Genomic DNA, 19,507 nt, shown 5'->3' on the forward strand with positions numbered 1-19,507 from the left:
GCCATCTTCGCGGCCCGCCGCCCGCCGCCGCCGCCGCGCCCCCGCCGCCGCACGGCCCGCCATCTTTTGGGGCCGCCATACTTGCCCTGGCGAAGAAGATGGCGGCGCCCATCACACACATAAAACATGGCTTCCCTTCAAAACAAAAACATCCCGGGGCCGGGGCGCGCGGCCGGCGCTCACCTGAGGACCACATGGTGACCGAGAACTCGCCCTCCAGGGTCTTGATCTGCACCTGCTTCTGCTCCCACTTCTTGTTGCCCGGGTCGGCGCCGCCGCCGCCCGCCGCGCCGGCCCCGCCGCTGAGGTAACTCTTCTTGCCGCTCTTCTTGCCGCCGCCCTTCTTGACGCGGCCGCCTCCCGACGACGACGAGCCGCCGCCGCCGCTCTTGCCGGCCGCCGCCACGGTGACCAGCGTCTGTTCAATGTAGTCGTCGTCGCCGCCGGCCGGCGCGGGCACCGGGATGAGGATCTGATCTTCGAAGCCGTCCTCGGCGCGCAGCCCGTCCGAGTCGTCGCCGCCCACCACCTCCTCGCGCGTCTGCACCAGGATCACCTCCTGGTGGTGGTGCACCTGGGTCGGGTCGTCGGTGACCAGCGGCTGCAGAGCGATCATGGGCGGGTGGTGGTGGTGGTGATGGTGGTGGTGGTGGTGGCCGGCGTGCCCGTGGCCGCCCCCGCCGCCGTGGTCGCCACCGCCGCCGTCCTCGTCGTCGTCGTCCTCCTCCTCCTCCTCGCCCACCACTGTGGTCTCGATGGTCTCCACCGGGATGGTCTCCACCTCGATCTCGTGCAGCTCCACGATCTCGGCCGGCATCTCCGAGCCGTCCGTGGCGATGTAGAGGGTGTCGCCCGAGGCCATGGCTGAGGGCTCCGCCGCCACGGCCGCGGCGGCCTCCGCTCCTCGGCTGCGGGCGGGCGGGCGAGGAGGCGGCCGGCCGTGGGGAAGGAAGGCAGAGGGAGGAAGGCGGCGAGCGGGCGGGGGGAGAGGGGGCGGGCGGCGGGGGAAGGGGCGGGCGCGGCGGCCGCGGCGGCGGCGGGGCTTCCCCGCCTCCCTCGCCTCGGTGCGCCCCGCGCTCGCTCGGCCGCTGCTCGTCCCGGCTCCCCGCCTCGCCTCGCCGCAACCGCCCGCCCTGGCCGCGCCTCCTCCCGCCCTCCGGGCCGGCGCTCCGCTTCCCCCTTCCTCCTGCGCCTCCGCCTCCTTCCACACAAATACCAACTCCTCAACCCGAGCCCAGATCTCGCCGCCGCCGCCGCCGCCACACTCTGGTCGGGCCCGGCCTCGCGAGACTTCCGCGCTGGCCTCAGCCCGCCCCGCCTCGCTGCCACTCGCCCGTTCGCCCTCTAGATTCTCCTCTCGGCCAATCGATCTGTCCGTTGGCCTCCGCGGCCCCGCCCACTCGCCGGGCTCCTCCCGGATTGGGGCCGATGGGCCCGGGGGCGGGGCAGCTCGCACGCGCGCTGGCTGGCTCGCGGCGCGTGACGTCAGCGCGCCGCCGCCGCCGCCTCCGCCTCCCGCTGCCCGGTGTCGCGCGGCTCCCGCCCTTCGCGGTGCAACAGCCACAAAACCCGCCGCCTCGGGCCGGGGCCGCACTCGGGAACGGGGCGTCGCCGCTGCAGCCGCTGCCTTGGGAGCCGGTGAGCGGTCCGCACGGCCCCGGGCACCACGGGGGCGGGAGCCTGAGGAGAAGGGAGGGAGGGGCCGGCCGGGCGCGGGGTTGAGGCGGGTGGGCGGCCCGGTGGCCGCGCGGGGAGCGGCTGGCGCGTGCGGGGCGGCCCCGTCGCCCCAATAAAATCTGCTTTGACGAGAAACGCCTGTGCTTCCTTTTTCGCGTCGGGCGGTGTTTGCTTTTGTCGCCTGGCTTCGGGCGAGCGATGGCCGCAGGGTGAGTGGGGAGGACCGAACGGACAAAATCGGGCGACGCGGGCAGCGTCCGGCATCTCGCCACGAGCGCTCGGCTGGGTGCGGGGCCGAGCGCGGGGTCGGCGCGAGCTCGGCGGAAGCGCCCGCGGAGCCGCAGGGCCACCGTTGGGAGGATGTCCGTTATTCTTTTGTGACCCGCGGAAACCTGAGACGCAGCCGTTGGGTGCCTGTTTCCCGGTAGATCTTAGAACTACAGGGTCCTGGCGGCTTTCTAAAATTTTCTTCTGAGCTTCCCCTTCTTCGCTCTCCAGCCAGCCATTGTTTCCCTTGCCCACCATTTCCCCCATTTGTCACTTTCATAGGTGCTCTTTCTTAACGCCCACCAGGTTTTGCATTTGTCTCATTGAAAATTCCAAATTTTTTCAGCCGTGTCCTCCATTGTACCTGCAACAGAGCCTAGATTTTTTTTTGTGGCACGGATTAGCGGCAAGTTAACCCTTCTTGAATGAGTTATATTGCAGCGAAGTGTTTCTGCTCTTATCTGTTCTTTTGGTCGACCTGACAGTTTGCCTTAAAGCAAAACAAAGATTTCCTGATTTTTAAGGAAACTATGACAAACTGAAGAGTTAGAAAGATGTGTCTTTGTTGTACTTGTTTGGCCGATTTAATGCCTCTGTGAATCTGTTCAACTTGAATATTCTCAACATTTACTGTTTTGTAAGTGTTCATGCAGTTGAGGCCCATGATTTTCTGAACTGTACGCAATACATTAATCTTAGGCTCAACTTGTTAAAACAAGTAGACTATACATTTTCATTAAAAGGCGACTTTATAAATCCTAGTTTTGTTGCTAAATCGCATTGGACTTGATTTTTGAGAATATTAGTGTAAGGAGTGACAAATTAGATCGTTTCCTCTTTGAATCTGAGCTTTCAAACCTGAATAATTCCTCTTGGAGTACTGGCACCCACACAGTTTGGAAAAGTCAAATCTGTTGAATTAAGTCATTTCTGGCTTTATAGCTTATAAACTTTGCATAAATATTTCATGAATGAAAACCAGTTGTGGGAGAACTTTTACATGTCTTAATGCTTTTTAAATTTCACTTTTCCCACTCTCTAGCAATTGATGGGGAAATGTCACTGCAAGTAGTTGATACTTCCCCATAAACACCAATTGTGAGAGCAAGAGAAATGAGGGAATTACCCATTAAGCATCCTGGCTTCTGAGCTGTATATCTGTAGGTGTTCACATTCAAATGGAGAAAGCCCAAAAGGATTCAAAGCTTTGAGGAACGGTAGTAGGTCAGAAAGCACTAAGATGCTCCTGAAGGCTCTCCTAGTACCTGCTCCAGAAAATAGCTTTTTAAACTTGTCCCATAGGAGGTGGCCTGTTAGGCCTTAAGTTTTCTCTAGTGAGAGATATTCTTGTTTTCTACTGTTTAATTGTGGAGTATCTTACGACTAGACATGCAAAGATAATGTGTGTTGTGGCTCTCGCCTGCTTGCACTTGCTAAAGGTAAAAATTATTTTAAAAGGACAGATCAAATTGCAGTTTCAGAATCATGGGATTCTGAAAGTGAGGATAGGCTGGGCGTGGTGGCTCACGCCCGTAATCCCAGCACTTTGGGAGGCTGAGGTGGGTGGATCACCTGAGGTCAGGAGTTCCAGACTAGCCTGGCCAACATGGTGAAACCCCACCTCTACTGAAAATACAAAAATTAAGCTGGGCGTGGTGGTGCACGCCTGTAGACCCAGCTACTTAGGAAACTGAGGCAGGAGAGTTGCTGGAAACCAGGAGGCAGAGGTTGCAATGAGCCGAGATCGTGCCACTGCACTCCAGCCTGGGTGACAAAGTGAGACTCTGTCTCTAAAAAATAGTAATAAAAGTGAGGATAAGTTAACTGCTGTATTTTGTTTTTGTTTTTGTTTTTCTGAGGCAGGGTCTAGCTTTGTCTCGCAGGCTAGAGTGCAGTGGCCAATCATAGCTTACTGCAGCCTTGAACTTCTGGATTCAAGCAGTCCTCCCACCTCAGCCTCCCAAAGAGCTAAAGATTACAGGTGCCCCACCACATGCCCAGCTGATTAAAAAATTTTTTTTGAAAAAATTTTTTTTTTTTGGATATGAGGTCTTAAGGGCTCTGTTGCCCAGGCTGGTCTCCTGCCTTGGCCTCCCAAAGTGCTGGAGTGCACCTAGCCTCCCTACTTTTATTCTGTTCTGTTTGTACAAAATGCATTGGGATTCCCTCTGAACTCCTAGAGTCCTTTTATTTTGGCAATAATTGATTATTGTCTCTCAACCCTATCTGAGCAAAGGCCATGGCTTTGTCTGTCAGCTCAATGCCTTGTACATGAAGTGATGCCTTGTACATGAAGCTTGCTTTTTTTTTTTTTTTTTTTTTTTTTGAGATGGAGCCTTGCTCTGTCACCCAGACTGGAGTGCAGTGACGCAATCTTGGCTCATCGCAACCTCCGCCTCCCGGGTTCAAGCGATTCTCCTGCCTCAGTCTCCCGAGTAGCTGGGACCATAGGTCCACGCCACCACACCTGGCTAATTTTTGTATTTTTATTAGAGATGGGGTCTTGCCATGGGTGGCCAGGCTGGTCTTGAACTCCTGACCTCAAATGATCCACCCACCTTGGCCTCCCAAAATGCTGGGATTATAGGAGTGAGCCACCGTGCCTGGCGATTGCTTGCTTTTTGATTCATGCAAGGACATGAAGTTTAAAGCACCATGACAGACGGGAATTCTGTGTGATATTACTTGACCATTTCTTAGTCACTACAACCTCCGTCTTCTGGGCTCAAGCGATTCTTACTGCGGTGAGCCGAGATCATGCCATTGTACTCCAGCCTGGGCAACAAGAGCAAAACTCCATCTCAAAAAAAAAAAAAAAAGGAAATTGAACATCAACAACTATAGAAGAAATAATATTAGATACATCACAACAGTTGTGCAGAGCTTTCTAGAATCTCCAAGAAATCAGAGCTCACTAATGGCTGAGAAGATGCAGTGACAAATATTCTACAAGGAATATTCGTTTGACTACCTTCTCAGCACAGCAGCAGGACAAAGATGTGGACTGTCAGCTGACAACTCTTTTGCCATCTCCTCACCTCCCTCATTTCCCATTCATTCATTTTCTGAAACTTTCATTAAATACTCAAACTTGGGTTCAAGGAAGGAGGGTGAGGGGTGAGAATAAGTGAAGAATAAAGGCTATTAAGAGATGCTGATACCTCTCCTTCCTTGCCTAGTCCAGACAGTGTCTTCTCTATTGATTACAGGGAGGCTATTAAATCTGATTCGGCTATATCTAGATTGGGATTGATTCAAGTCATGAACTCATGCTAAATAATTTTCCTTATCACAACTGATTTGGCTGCCTCATGAAATTGCTTTTTGGTTCTAATGTTTAGTTCTTTCTCAGTTCCTTCAAGTAGGAAGGAAATAGGTGCTCTGCATCAGTTACAGTATTGAGACCGTTAGAGCCAGATGGGGCATCTAGTCCAGACTTCATTTTGCAGACAAGGAAACCACCTAACAGAGGAGATGTGCTCAAGGTCACATGGCGGTGTGGTAAAAAGATAGTGATTGAGGTCAAAAGCGAGAGCTTGACTCTCCTGCCTTTTGTGAGACTGCAAAACCTGTGTAAGTTTCAGTAGTGTGATCCTGTTCCAATTCACATCCACGCCCAGTTTTCAATGAAATGTTTACAAAAATCAGAATGAAAATTTTTGTGCATGCATCCAAATTAGTTACCCCTAGTTTGGATCCAAGTTAAATGAAAAACTAGGTATGTACATGTTCTTAACTGTCTAAACTATAGATATCCTTCTTGGTTGTGGAATCTTTGAAACTATTAAAGGGATACTTTTCCCACCAAATCAATGCATATATTAGATTTGGAGTTTAAATTATAGTGAAATACCCTGTGTTTGTTTGTTGTTTTTTTTTAGGGTCTTGCTGTGTCGCCCATGCTGGAATGCAGTGGTGTGATCTCTGCTTGCTGCAACCTCTGTCTTCTGGGCTCAAGTGATTCTCCTGACTCAGCCTCTTGAGTAGCTGGGACTGTAGGTGCGTACCATCATGCCCTGATAATTTTTTTATTTTTAGTAGAGATGGGGTTTCACCATGTTCCCCAGGCTGGTCTCGAACTCCTAAGCTCAAGCAATCCACCTGCCTTGGCCTCCCAAAGTGTTGGGATTACAGGCATGAGCCATTGTGCCCAACCTCTAACTATATACTATATATGTTTATATGGAGGGTTTTTTGTTTGTTTTTTTGAGATTTCTCTGCCACCCAGGCTGGAGTACAGTGGCACAATCTTGGTTCACTGCAACCTCCGCCTCCCGGGTTCAAGCAATTCTCCTGCCTCAGCCTCCCAAGTAGTTGGGATTACAGACACGCACCACCATGCCCTGCTATTTCGTTTTTATTTTTAGTAGAGACAGGCCTCATCACGTTGGCCCAGCTGGTCTTGAACTCCTGACATCAAGTGATCCACTGGCCTTGGCCTCCCAAAGTGGTAGGATTACAGGTGCCATCCGCCACACCCAGCCTCCTAACTATATGTTAATAGGTGAAATCTCACATCTATAAAGCTGAGACCCTTTATGTAGTATCTTATGTCCTTTTATAAGATCTTAGTTAAATTCTTTTTCTTGGGCCAAGTGGTTTATTACAATGATTGAACCTGATTATTGCCCATAAATACAAAGAAAGTTGAAATCTTTAGTAATAGATTAGCCTCTGTTTTTCTCTGCTTTGCTAGTATAACGTCCCTCCAGAGAAGAAGCTAAATCAACTTAATTGTACTGCAGTTGCTCCTACTGCCCGCCCATCCCAGCAAATATGGAATGTGCAATTAAACAGAATGAATTGAATTTTTTTTTTTTTTTTTTTGAGACAGGGTCTCACTCATTGCCCAGGCTGGAGTGCAGTGGCAGGATCTCAGTTCACCGTAGCCTCAACCTCCCCAGCTCAAGTGATCCTCCCTTCTCAGCCCCCCAAGTAGCTTGGACTACAGGCATGCACCATCACGCCCAGCTATTTTTTGGAGAGACAGGGTTTTGCCAAGTTGCCCAGGCTGGTCTTGAACTCCTGAGCTCAAGGGATCTGCTCCTATCAGCCTCCCAGAGTGCTGGGATTACAGGCGTGAGCCTGGCCAGAAATTCTTTAATCCATGGTAACTTTCTTTTTTTTTTGAGACAGAGTTTCACTCTGTTGCCCAGGCTGGAGTGCAGTGGCGGGATCTTGGCTCACTGCAAGCTCCACCTCCCGGGTTCACACCATTCTCCTGCCTCAGCCTCCCGAGTAGCTAGGACTACAGGCGCCCGCCACTGTGCCTGGCTAATTTTTTGTATTTTTAGTAGAGACGGGGTTTCACCGTGTTAGCCAGGATGGTCTTGATCTCCTGACCTCGTGATCCACCCGCCTCAGCCTCCCAAAGTGCTGGAATTACAGGCATGAGCCACTGCGCCCGGCCAATCCATGGTAACTTTCATAGCCACACTTGTTTTCACAGAAGCACATTTATTGCAGTGTGGAAAATGCAGGAAGTCGATTCAGGTATTTGTGTGTGTGAGGCAGGTGAGCGTGGTGGAGTGGGAAGAGCTTATGTGATTTGGGAGTTAACGTGTCCTCTCTATGAAACTGGGCAGTAACCTTTCTGATAGGAATTTTTTTCTGTTTGGCAGAAAGGAGTGACGCCCCACAGGGAGTTAGGTGAGACCAGCTGTTCAGTCACCATTTACCTCGCACTTGCAGTGCAAGGCCCAAAGCGTAGATATAGCTGTGAACAAGAACAAGACAAGCATGCCTGTCTTCACGAAGTCTACAGGCCACAGGGAGTTCAGCTGTGAACAGATAGTTCATAAATACATATCTAAAAAAAAAAATTTTTTTTTTGAGACAGTGTCTCACTCTGTTGCCCAGGCTGGAGTGCTGTGGCACAATCTCAGCTCACTGCAACCTCTGCCTCCCAGGTTCAAGCAATTCTCCTGCCTCAGCCTGCTAAGTAGCTGGAACTATAGTCATGCGCCACCACACCTGGCTGATTTTTTTGTATTTTTAATAGAGACGGGGTTTCACCATGTTGGCCAGGCCGGTCTCAAACTCCTGACCTCAAGTGATCCACCTGCCTCGGCCTCCCAAAGTGCTAGGATTACAGGCATGAGCCACCGCGCCCAGCCCATACCTAATATTCATTTATAGAAGTCCTACAAAGAAGTGAGAGTTTGGGGACAGAGAATCTAGCCTAGCCTAGCAAGGTAAAGGCCTTCATGAGAAAGGGACATTTCAACTGTGACTTGAAAGTTTAACACAACAAGAAGTGCCCATCCCAGTGTTTGGCTTTTTTTTTTTTTAGTGTTAATATCTGTGTGAAACAGGAGTAGATAAATCAGGTGATAGATCTGTAAATATTTTGAATAAACCCAGTGTGCTCCATATAAAAGGGCTGTATTTAGCCTTGGAAAATCAACAAATTAGTTCACTGAAACTGCTACTGAGGATGGCTGTTGATTAACATTAGGCACTTGATTAACATTAGGTCCTACTTTTTAATTTTTACTTGTTTTTTATAAGCCATTTCTTCCAAGTTCCCATTGAACTTGGGGGTTGATAGTGGAAATTGTTTTGGAGTTCTGGGCCTTGGAAGGTAGACCAGCTGCCAAGAGAATTAGAAAGGTACTTAGCTGCAAAACTGGTAAATGGTACAGTGGCTCACACCTGTAATCCCAGCTCTTTGGGAGGCCAGGGTGGGTGGATCACTTGAGGCCAGAAGATTGAGACAAGTCTGGCCAACATGGCGAAACCCCGTCTCTACTAAAAATGCAAAAAAATTAGCTGGGCGTGGTGACACATGCCTGTAGTCCCAGCTACTTGGGAGGCTGAGGCAGGAGAATCGCTCATACCTGAGAGACAGAGGTTGTGGTGAGTCAGAATCACACTCCTGCATTCCAGCCTGGGCGACAGAATGAGACCCTGTCTGAAAAAATAAATAAATAAAACGAATAAAAATATCAGTCTTCAGGAGTTATAGAAATCTGTAAGGGTAAGTAAAATACCTGAATCAGGTGTGCAAATTAAGGAAGAGGGCCCAGTGTTTGTACTCTCCAGGACTGGTTCTGTTTCCTTCTTACCCTTGTTGTTCATAGGTGAACTGGCCTGCCCACTCACATCTCAGCATCTGTGTTTGTTCTTTGCATTCTGGCACTGCTGGCCTCAGGACTAATGTTTATAGACAGGACCCAGTGTTCACTTAGTTTCTTAGGGTAGATGAGGACACATTGCTAGTCAGACCTTTCTTTTCTTCTTCTTTTTTTTTTTTTTTTTTTCAGAGATTTGCTATATTAGTGATAAGTTTTTAATCTCTGAGCCACCAGAACCTGATGCGTTTACCTCCTAGGTATCTCTCAAACCTAACTCTTCTCCATGCCTGTGACTACTGTCCTCACACAGGCTCTGGCTCTCTCCCCTCACCTCTGCTGACCAGCTGCTCTAACTGCCTCCAGTCTTCCTTCCCCAAGGCACTCCTGGATTTTCCTAGCATTAGCATGTAACCATATCACTGCCCTGATCAAAATCTTCAGGGGCTTCCCAGGGCTTCAGCTCCTCAGCAAGGCATTCCCAAGCCTTCCAGCCTTATTCCCTGTCGTTCCTATTACCTCGAGGTGTGTGGACCATGACAGTTCCTATCTTTGTTTTCAGAGCGATCTTTTCCTCTGCCTAAAATATCCTTTCTCACCTTCTTCAACTTTATACTTCTTCCAAGACAGCCTGGATGACCTCTCTAGGACACTTTCTTTGGAAGGGTGTTTCCATAGCACTCTCCCCAAATTGTTGTCATTGTACTTACATTATAATACATGTGTCCTTATATTTTAATACATGTGTCCATCAATGTTTTTGTTTTCCCACAAAAGCACACAAGGTTCTTCGAGGGCAGGGATGGTGTCTCATTTGCCTCTTATTTCCAGAGGTAAAAGAGTCAGCCCAGTCTGGACACACGGTGGGCTCTACCTGAACAGAGATACCTGCTGATGCTACTGCGTCTGCCCTCCTTCACCACCTATTGCCTGTAGGGTAGTCCAGAAAGCCAACGTGGTATGGCAAAGAAAAAAGACCTGATTTGAATATTTATTGACTATTTAGTCCATTGACTAGCTAAATGATCTTAGAGGAGTTTCTGAATCTCTCTGGGCCAATTTCTTCATCTATAAAAAAGGAATATTACTGTTCAATATTGTTATAAAGTGTGATTGAAATAACATGTACAACACCCCTGGCACGTAATAGGTGCTAAATACATTTCCTCATCTCTTACTATTTTTCTTTTTTTTTTTTTTTTTTTGAGACGGAGTCTCGCTCTATCACCCAGGCTGGAGTGCAGTGGCGCAGTCTCAGCTCACTGCAAGCTCCGCCTCCCGGGTTCACGCCATTCTCTTGCCTCAGCCTCTCCGAGTAGCTGGGACTACAGGCGCCCGCCACCACGCCCGGCTAAGTTTTTGTATTTTTTTAGTAGAGACGGGGTTTCACCGTGGTCTCGATCTCCTGACCTTGTGATCCACCCGCCTCGGCCTCCCAAAGTGCTGGGATTACAAGCATGAGCCACTGCGCCCGGCCCTCTTACTGTTTTTCTCCCTCCCTCCTGCACTATTCTGAGCAGCCTCCACCCGCCACACACACACACACACACACACACACACACACACACTGAAGTCACAGACGCTCCGTTGTTGGTGAATATATCCCTCCATTTTTCATCCCTCCACTAAGGGATACCTTCTTCACATCCACCTGCCTCTCTACTCTGTTCAGATCCTGCCTGAACTAAAGGCTTGTCCAGATCCTGCAGTTAAAAGGAATTTCTTCGCTTTCCTTTCCTGGTCTATTTCCCTATAGCATGTAATATTTCTAACTTAATAGTCAGCTGTCTTATTTTAACCACTTGAAGATAGTTAAGTGGGTTGGAAGCTTCTGGGGGAAAGGATGTTTCTTCTGCAATTTTGTAGCTCACTGTGGTTCTGAGTGCTCTGGGTCTGGAACATGTGAAGTGTTAAATAAGTGGTTGTTCACTTTAGCCCGGGGAGTTGGGGATGATGGGAAAATGCTTCTCAACCTGGCTAAACAGTGTCTTCAGAGTCTTAAAGGAATCAGACTCTCTGGGAACTCAATTTTAGCTTGCTTGTCCTTAAGACTTTTTGAGTGGTATTAATCTCTACGATATCTGGAAATTAGACATAATTCTAGAAAATCCATTTCAAACACAATGAAAAATCAGTCTTGGACTTCGTTTATAATGTGATGAAGGTAAAGAGAATTGCTTACCCCAAACCACATGAAAGTGATATATATTTCTAATTATGTTCTCAAAGGGATAATTGCAAAAGGAGTTAGTGCTGCAGAAATCCTTGAAATAGACTGTGTTTTGGGCAAATCATTTCGACAAGCTCAGATTCAGCTGGCACAGTCTTCCATACAGCCTCCTGAAAGCAAATGGTATCACAAGTACCACAACAAAGAAGGAGGCCATATAAAACAATGATTTCCAGTCTTATTGATGGATGTATTAAGCCAGTCGTTAGCAGGGAACAGTGTGCAATCTGTGTTACAGGTAGTTAGGGATGTTTTATAGATGTGCTCACACATACCTCTTCTAGCCATTAAGTAGTAATTTCCCTTGGACTCTGCTTATCCCTTTTTTTCTTCAAACCTTTAAACTCTAGATGCAAAGCTTCCTAGATGGAGAATAGAACTGTTCCACTTCTGGCTTCTACCTGGAGTAAGTAGCCAGGTCCAGCAGTGAGTTCATGCTGTCAAGATTCATTAGTACCCATCTCTTCCAGTTTTCAGAGTCACACATGTGTAGCTTGTGTGACTGCTTGCCCTCACACGTGTAGCTCTTAAATCACATTTCTTCATCCTATATTTGGACTATTGTTCTTTTAGGGTCCAAATTTAGTAGCTTACGTATTACATAATAAATGTAATGTGTACATTTTCATCTTATTAGCTATATCTGTCATACGAACCTACTGATGATGGGAGGGGCGTGTCTTGACTCTCATTCAAAAATGTGTTACCTGCCAGCTTGATATTAATAATAGCAGCTAACTCTCATGTAGCCCTTACCATGTGCCAGGCATTGTTCTAAGCACACATATTAACTCATTCAGTGGGCGCAGCCGTGAGGTATAGGTACTGTTAACTCCATTTTATGGTTTAGAGATATTCAGATGTGTGATCAATATACAGTTTATGGGGTGCTTTTTCAACATTAAACTTAGTAAAACCTGGGTTATGTGTCATAAGTACCTTCTAGAAACCACCTAGGGGAAATGGTTGGATACACTATTGTATATCATGTGCATGTGTGTGCATTCCCTGTGGCAGTCACTTTGTTGCCTACCCAACTATTTGTTTTTTGTTTTTTGTTTTTTTGTTTTTTGTTGAGATGGAGTCTTCCTCTGTCACCCAGGCTGGAGTGAAGTGGCAAGATCTCTGCTTACTGCAGCCTACACCGCCGGGTTCAAGTGATTCTCCTGCCTCAGCCCCCCAAGGAGCTGGGACTAGAGGCATGTGCCACCATGCCTGGCTAATTTTTGTATTTTTAGTAGAGACAGGGTTTCACCATGTTGGCCAGGCTGGTCTCTAACTCCTCACCTCAAGTGATCCACCCACCTCGGCCTCCCAAAGTGCTGGGATTACAGGCGTGAACCACCACACCCAACCCCAACTACTCTTTCAGCAACCGGTGTTCTTTCCTTACAGAGCCTTTTTCAGATACAGAGTAGAAATCTTCTGATGCCTTGAGGAGAGGGAAAGAATCTACCTTAGCTTGAGAGGTGAATCCTGATTGGTTCAACAACCAAGGCAATCTTACTCCCTTCGGCCAGTGGTGGATCTGCAGAGTAGGGGAGAATGTGACCCAGTTCTGGCCAGTGAAATGTAAAGGAAAATGTGTTACTAGAGAAGCTTCTCTTCCCTAATAAAAAGATAAAACTTCAGAATACAGCCCTCTTTTTGCCTGCCTGAAAACCTGTGTGATGGCCAGGGTGGCGGCCACCACCTAAAGAAAAGGCTAAGAGAATTACAGTCATTGGTCCGGCACTATCAATCATGAACTCACTACCACTGGGCTGCACATGTGAGCCACTGTACAGGGGTGTTAGTAACTCGAAATGGACCTATTCCCAACTGATAGTGATGCACATCAGACTGTCAGTAGTTCCCTGTGGAAATGGGGGGTGGGGCATTGTAAGGGGAGCTAACTCTTCTGTATGGCGAAAGAGTCTCCTCTTGGGAATTTTATGGGCTACCTATGTGCAATCCACCGGATATAAAACCATAGATTTTATAGATGGTTTTAACATGAAAAGGGACTGTGATAAAATGAGCAAAAATGTAATGTAGTTTGCTTCTGCAAACTAGGATTTGGGTAATTGGATTTATTTTGTATTTTTATTTTTTTGAGATAGGGTCTCACTCTGTTGCCCAGGCTGACTTGAATACAGCTTTCTGCAGCCTTGACTTCCCAGGCTCACGTGATTCTCCTGCCTCAAGCAATCCAGCCTCCTGAGTAGCTGGAAGCACAGGTACACACCACCGTGCCCAGCTAATTTTTTTTTTTTTTTTTTTGAGATTGGTTTATCACTCTTTCAACCAAGCTGGAGTGCAGTCGCGTTTTCATAGCTCACTGCGGCATTGACCTTCCTTGGTCAAGTGATCCTCCCACCTCAGCCCCCTGAGTTGCTGGAACCACAGGCACACACCACCATGCCCAGCTAATTTTTGTATTTTTTCTAGAGACGGCCTCGCTATGTTGCCAGGGCCGGTCTTGGACTCCTGGGCTCGAGATCCCCATGCCTTACCCTCCCAAAGTCCTGGGATTCAAGGCATGAGCCACTGTGCACAGCCAATTTTTAAATTTCTTTTGTAGAAACGGGGTCTCCCTATGTTGCCGAGGCTGGTGGGCTCAAGCAGTCCTCCTGTCTCAGCCTCCCAAAGTGCTAAGATGACAGATGTGAGACACTGCACCTATTGGTTTATTTTTTACTTTGTGTGTAATAATCAAACGTGCATTTAAAAAATTTTGTTATAAAATGCACATAACAAAATTTACCATCTTAACCATTGTATGTTGTTTTTTTTTTGTTTGTTTGTTTTTTGAGACGAAGTCTTGCTCTGTTGCCCAGGCTGGAGTGCAGTGGCACAATCTTGGCTCACTGCAACTTCCGCCTCCTGGGGTTCAAGCGATTCTCCTGTCTCAGCTTCCCAAGTAGCTGGAACAGGCACACACCACCACACCCAGCTAATTTTTGTATTTTTAGTAGAGACAGGGTTTCACTACGTTGGCCAGGCTGGTCTCAAACTCCTGATGTCAGGTGATCCACCCGCCTCGGCCTCCCAAAGTGCTGGGATTACAGGCACGAGCCATAGTGCCCAGCCTATTTTTTTTTTTTTTTTTTTTTTTTTTTAGACAGAGTCTTACTCTGTCGCCCAAGCTGCAGTGCAGCGGCGCAGTCTCGACTCACCGCAACCTCTGCCTCCTGGGTTCAAGCAATTCTTGTGCCTCAGCCTCCCAAGTAGCTGGGATTACAGGCGTACACCATCATGCCCAACTAGCGTTTGTATTTTTAATAGAGATGGGGTTTCACCATGTTGGCCAGGCTGGTCTCGAACTCCTGACCTCAAGTGATCTGCCCACCTCGGCCTCCCAAAGTGCTGGAAGATTACAGGCGTGAGCCACCAGGCCTGGCCATCTTAACCATTTTTAAAATGTACAGTTCAATACAATATGAATTGAGTACATTCATATTGTTGTGCAGCCATCATCACCATCCATCTCCAGAACTCTTCAACTTGCAAAACTGAAACTGTATATCCATTAAACAATAACTCCCCATTCCATCCTTCTCCCAGCCCTGGTAACCACCATTCTAATTCTTATCTCTATGATTTTGACTACCCTGGGTACCTCATTTATATTGGTAGACTCATGCAGTATTTGTCTTTTTGTGACTGTCTTATTAGGACTTAGCATAATGTCCTAAAGGTCATCCATGTTGTAGCATGTGTCAGAATTTCCTTCCTTTTTCAGGCTGAATAATATTTCATTGTATGTATCTATCACATTTTGCTTATTCATCTGTCATTGGACACATGGGTTGCTTATATGTTTTAGCCGTTGTAAATAATGCTGTTATGAACATGGGTCTATACATACACAGTTTTTATATGTTTTATATTCAGAAAAAAAAAATTTAAGCTGTGAAAGCCAGCTGTGCACGGTGGTTCATGCCTGTAATCACAGCACTTTGGGAGGCTGAGGCAAGAGAATTATTTAAGTCCAGGAGTTCAAGACCAGCCTGGGCAACATAGTGAGACCCCATGTCTACAAAAAAATACAAAAATCAGACAGACATGGTAGCATGTGCCTATGGTCCCAGCTACTTGGGAGGCTGAGGTAGGGATCCCTTCAGCCCAAGAGGTCAAGGTTGCAGTGAGCTGTGATTGCGCTGCTGCGTTCCAGTCTAGGGGGCAGAGTGAGACCCTGTCTCTCAAAAAAATATATTAACTAAAAAAATAAAAGCTGTTGAAGCCAAATCATCTATTTTGAGTTTATGCTTTTTCCCTGATTTCTCATTTTGGAGCCAGTCTTTCGGCAACTTTAGCCAACTGTAACATTTCCCCACCAGAAGGAAAAATTACAGTGGAAAGCTGGTCTCCCTGTTTAAAACCTAATAGTGTAGTGACATGGTTAACTGTGTTTTGTGGTTAACTGAATTCAAGAGCTCTACCTGCTTCCTACTTCCTTCCCTCCCTCCCTCCCTCATAGCTAAAAAGTTTAACTTCTCACCGCCTGTATAATTCTCTAAAAAAGTTTGACCTTCTTTGTCTCTTTGTCTCTGAAACTGTTCCCTGGAGAGTCACTGTGTGCCCATAGTCTGGGCATTCCTTCATTGTACTAACTATGTTGTAATGGAATCATCAGTCTGTTTCCACAGTGGACTATATAGGAGACCAAAAAAGCAACTAATTCAGTTCACTAAATATCAAGTGCTCCCATGTGGCAGCCACCACTGGGCACCCAGAGCTCAGTGATGACGAGCCAACTGGGTACCAAGACACTCTTCATGGAACATCTCTTTTTTTAAGGTGGGAAGAAGTGGTATTTACATTTACTGATTTGGTGGGCATCATAGAATTTGAGTGAAAAGAGACCCTGGAGCTGATTTAGTCCAGTTACTTGATCTGTAAGCACGGTCCTGAGATCGGCTGTTGAACTGCAAGAGTTTTTCTGCTTTCATCCTGGTTGCTCAGTGCGCTGTAACGAACGCTGGTTTTCTTAAGTTGGCTCTCTGGCCCTGATCTTCCTCTACTCAAAAGCCACCACCCTTCTGCATACATCTTCCTGGCAGTTACACCACGTTATCTGCCATGTCCCAGCTGTCTCCTTGCTTTGCCTTCTACCTGGAATGTCTTCCTCCCCACACTCTGCCTCTGGATACTTAATCCTTCAACTTCCGCCTGAGATGCCACTTTCCCAGCATTCCAGCCCGATGTAAGCCCTCCCTCTTGAGCGACCGTATTCCCCTGATCAGCATGGTATGTGTGTTACACATGGCTTTGGGCTTTGAACTGTACTTGTATGTCTCTGTTGAAACCTGCCACTCCTCCTATCAGTCCAGCTAGCTGTGTTGATATGTTACGTGAGCACAAAGAAAGGAATGGGAGATACACACTCATTAGTTAATAATGGTTACCTTAGGCAAGGCAGGGGAGAGAATAAAGAATTAAAGATGAAACTCATCCACTGACCTCCCAGCAAGTGTGTGCAGTAAGAGCTCACTATTCAAAGCTAGGAGATGTGGCCACATTTGGGTCACTGGGAAGCAGATTGAGAAGTGCATCTAGGCTGTTCCAGCTGGTACAGGTCACATCAGCAACTCAGCTGAGGATTTAGAGACTGCTTCCAGAAGCATGGGATAGCCTTTACAGTGAATCAAACAGAGCTCCTACTTAGGGGACAAAGAGCAAAATCACTCCTCACACCTCCTCGCATCTCTGTGTCTTTGACTGCAGCTGCCTATTCACTAGTTCTCATCCTGCCTGTGACCCAGCTCTCCCGTCTTCCCCTGTAGGTCTCTCGCGGTCTCTTCCTGTCCTCCTCATGGTGTGTTAGTTTTTTCTTTTCCTGTCCCCGGTATGTCTGTCTTCCCACCCTGCTTCACCCCCTCCTCCCTTTTAATAGAGGCACTGTGTGTATTTCACACTTTTTCTGTTTATTGGCGATGGTTTATGTGTTATTAATAGAGCCAGTGGCCAGCAGATGCATTGTACTTTGGAGCTTTCTTTTCCCCCTTGAAAAATTCCAGCCTAAGTTATTTTTCAGTGAGTAAACAGGCTTTAATTGATTTCTCTCCTCGTGGATCAGTGATCTATAGAGAAGCACTGCCCCCCCGGTCCCCTTGAACCACAGGGCTGGAAAAGGCCAGAGCCTCTGGAGCTCTGCATGGGCCCTCACAGCTGGACCCGTAGCCTGCCCTCGCACCCTGTCTTCCTTCCTTCCTTCCCTCCCCCCATCCACCCACTGTACAAATCAGAGCCCTGGGGGCCGGCCTGCGTCTCCACACCCACTCCACGGACAAGCCAGGTCTCTGCGGTGTTTCTCCTTCTCCCCTCTTGGGTGCTGGGAATGGGATGGGCTGGGTCTCCTCTTCGGCATTTCCTCTGGGTCTGCAGACCGGCAAAGTAAAAACTGTCTCTCAAACCCTCTGGGAACTGGGGTCCCGGAAGAAGACTGGGCTTCTTCAATCAGATGTCCAGTTTGGGAAGGCTGAAGTCAGGTGGATTAATAGTCTTCCCACTATTTTGTTTTCTGGCAAGTTCACGGAGACATGGAGCTCATTCCGTGTCTGTGCCTCGGTTTGTGGGAGCCAGGAGGAAGTTGTTGCAGGAGTGGTCACATTATTTTCTGACCCCCTGGTCACCCCGCAGCTGCACACTCTTGAACTCAGTAATGCCAGTGGAGGCCCTCTGATCCCACCTTCCTGACTTGGCTCTTTTTGGTGGGTCAGCCATTCCCGGATCCCCAGCCCATTGTTTTCAGCCTATCCCGTAAGCTCCTAATTCCCTGTATTAACCCTTGTCAGTTTAAATACTGAGAGTAATTTCCTACACTTCCCACATCAGACCTGCACCCCAAGCGCCACCCCCGGGGCTCCCCTGTGGCCTCCCAGCTTCCACTTATCACTCACCCCCACAGCCCATGGCATTTTAAAGACAAATCTAATCATGGAATTCCCTTGCTGAGAACCCTTGAAAAGACAGTTTTACTGAAAAGGAAATGCAAACCCCTGACCAAGGCTTAAGGCGTAGCTCCTCCCCTGCCTGCTTCAACTCCTGTCCTATGCCCCTCACACAGGCCAGATTCCTCAAACACACCACACTCCTCCTTCCTCATTGCCTTAGCACCTGTGGTTCCCTCTGCCTGGAATGCTTTTCCCTTGCTCTCCTGTTTCTTTGCTCTGCAAGTTCCTCTTCTCCAGGTCTCAGCTTAAATATCTCCACTGCAAAGAGCCTCTGCTTACCACGAGCCGGGCAGCTCCACCCTCCCCAATATTCCTTCTCCCTCACCCCATCTGTGTTTTCATAGCAGCGCAGTTTGCAGTTCTGTGCTGGTTTGGGTGCTTGGTTATATCTCTCCCTGTTGATTGTGTCGGTTGCTACTTGATTCCACTGCTGCTTACAAAGAGCAGCTCAATCAATGCTCCTGAAGTGAAAGCCTGCCGAGGCAGTGAGGCCACGCCCAGTTAAGAGCGGACTTTGGGGCTGCGGTTGTTAGCAAACAGCTAGTATCGCAAGCCTTGCACAGAGAGGTGCTCAATATCTGAACTGGATTGAAAGTCACTTCCCCTCTGGGAGCCTCTGTTTTTCCAGTTCCCAAAACTCAAGGGCCCTGGTTCTCCTCCCGGGAGAACCAACTTCCTGCTGTAAATTCAGCCTGTATTTTACACATTGCATATGCTTGGGCTTGGTTTAAACTGTCCGGCCTGCTTTAAACCAAGTTACAAGGGTCAGATCCTACAAACAACCAAAAGAACTCCTTAGCAGAGTGGGGCCTGGGTCATGGATGTAACTCTGTGCTAAGGGCAGATTTATGGGCCTACCTGGGGGGCAAAGTAACAACTCAGCCTTAAATCATAAAAGTTGTGAAAGCAGTAAGGCTGCTTCTGGAGTGGGCGACTTTCTCGGAAGCTCCATGGTGATGGGGAGCCTCCTGGACGAGCTGGAAGAGGTCAGGGCAGATGTGAGGGAGCCAACTTCCTGGGGCACCTACTGGGTAGCAGCCTCCAGTGTCAGCTATCCTGTGTCTGCCTGTATTTTATTATTTATTTATTTTTTTATTTTTTTGAGACGGAGTCTCGCTCTGTTGCCCAGGCTGGAGTGCAGTGGTACGATCTCGGCTCACTGCAAGCTCCGCTTCCCAGGTTCACGCCATTCTCCTGCCTCAGCCTCCCGAGTAGCTGGGACCACAGGTGCCCGCCACCATGCCTGGCTTTTTTTTTTTTTTTTTTTTTTGTATTTTTAGTATAGATGGGGTTTCACCGTGTTAGCCAGGATGGTCTCGATT

The 19,507-nt window shown here is 48.2% G+C and overlaps 1 protein-coding gene and 1 long non-coding RNA gene across 2 annotated transcripts in view; one reads left to right on the forward strand and one right to left on the reverse strand.

Moving 5' to 3' along the window:
* Window positions 1-2,009, reverse strand: part of YY1 (YY1 transcription factor) — a 46,236-nt gene extending 44,227 nt beyond the window's left edge. The window contains exon 1 of the mRNA XM_032180556.2: window positions 184-2,009. Within this exon, the coding sequence (XP_032036447.1) occupies window positions 184-862 (679 nt within the window). The 5' untranslated portion in view covers window positions 863-2,009. The remainder of the gene's footprint in view (window positions 1-183) is intronic.
* Window positions 1,498-19,210, forward strand: LOC131381436 (uncharacterized). The gene is made up of 4 exons (XR_009210207.1): window positions 1,498-1,638; window positions 5,826-5,943; window positions 12,643-15,021; window positions 15,196-19,210. It is a non-coding gene; the product is annotated as an uncharacterized LOC131381436 (long non-coding RNA).
* The last annotated feature ends 297 nt before the right edge of the window (window positions 19,211-19,507 follow it).

This window comes from Hylobates moloch, unplaced genomic scaffold, assembly GCF_009828535.3.
Source record: "Hylobates moloch isolate HMO894 unplaced genomic scaffold, HMol_V3 SCAFFOLD_16, whole genome shotgun sequence".
Lineage (NCBI taxonomy): Eukaryota > Metazoa > Chordata > Mammalia > Primates > Hylobatidae > Hylobates > Hylobates moloch.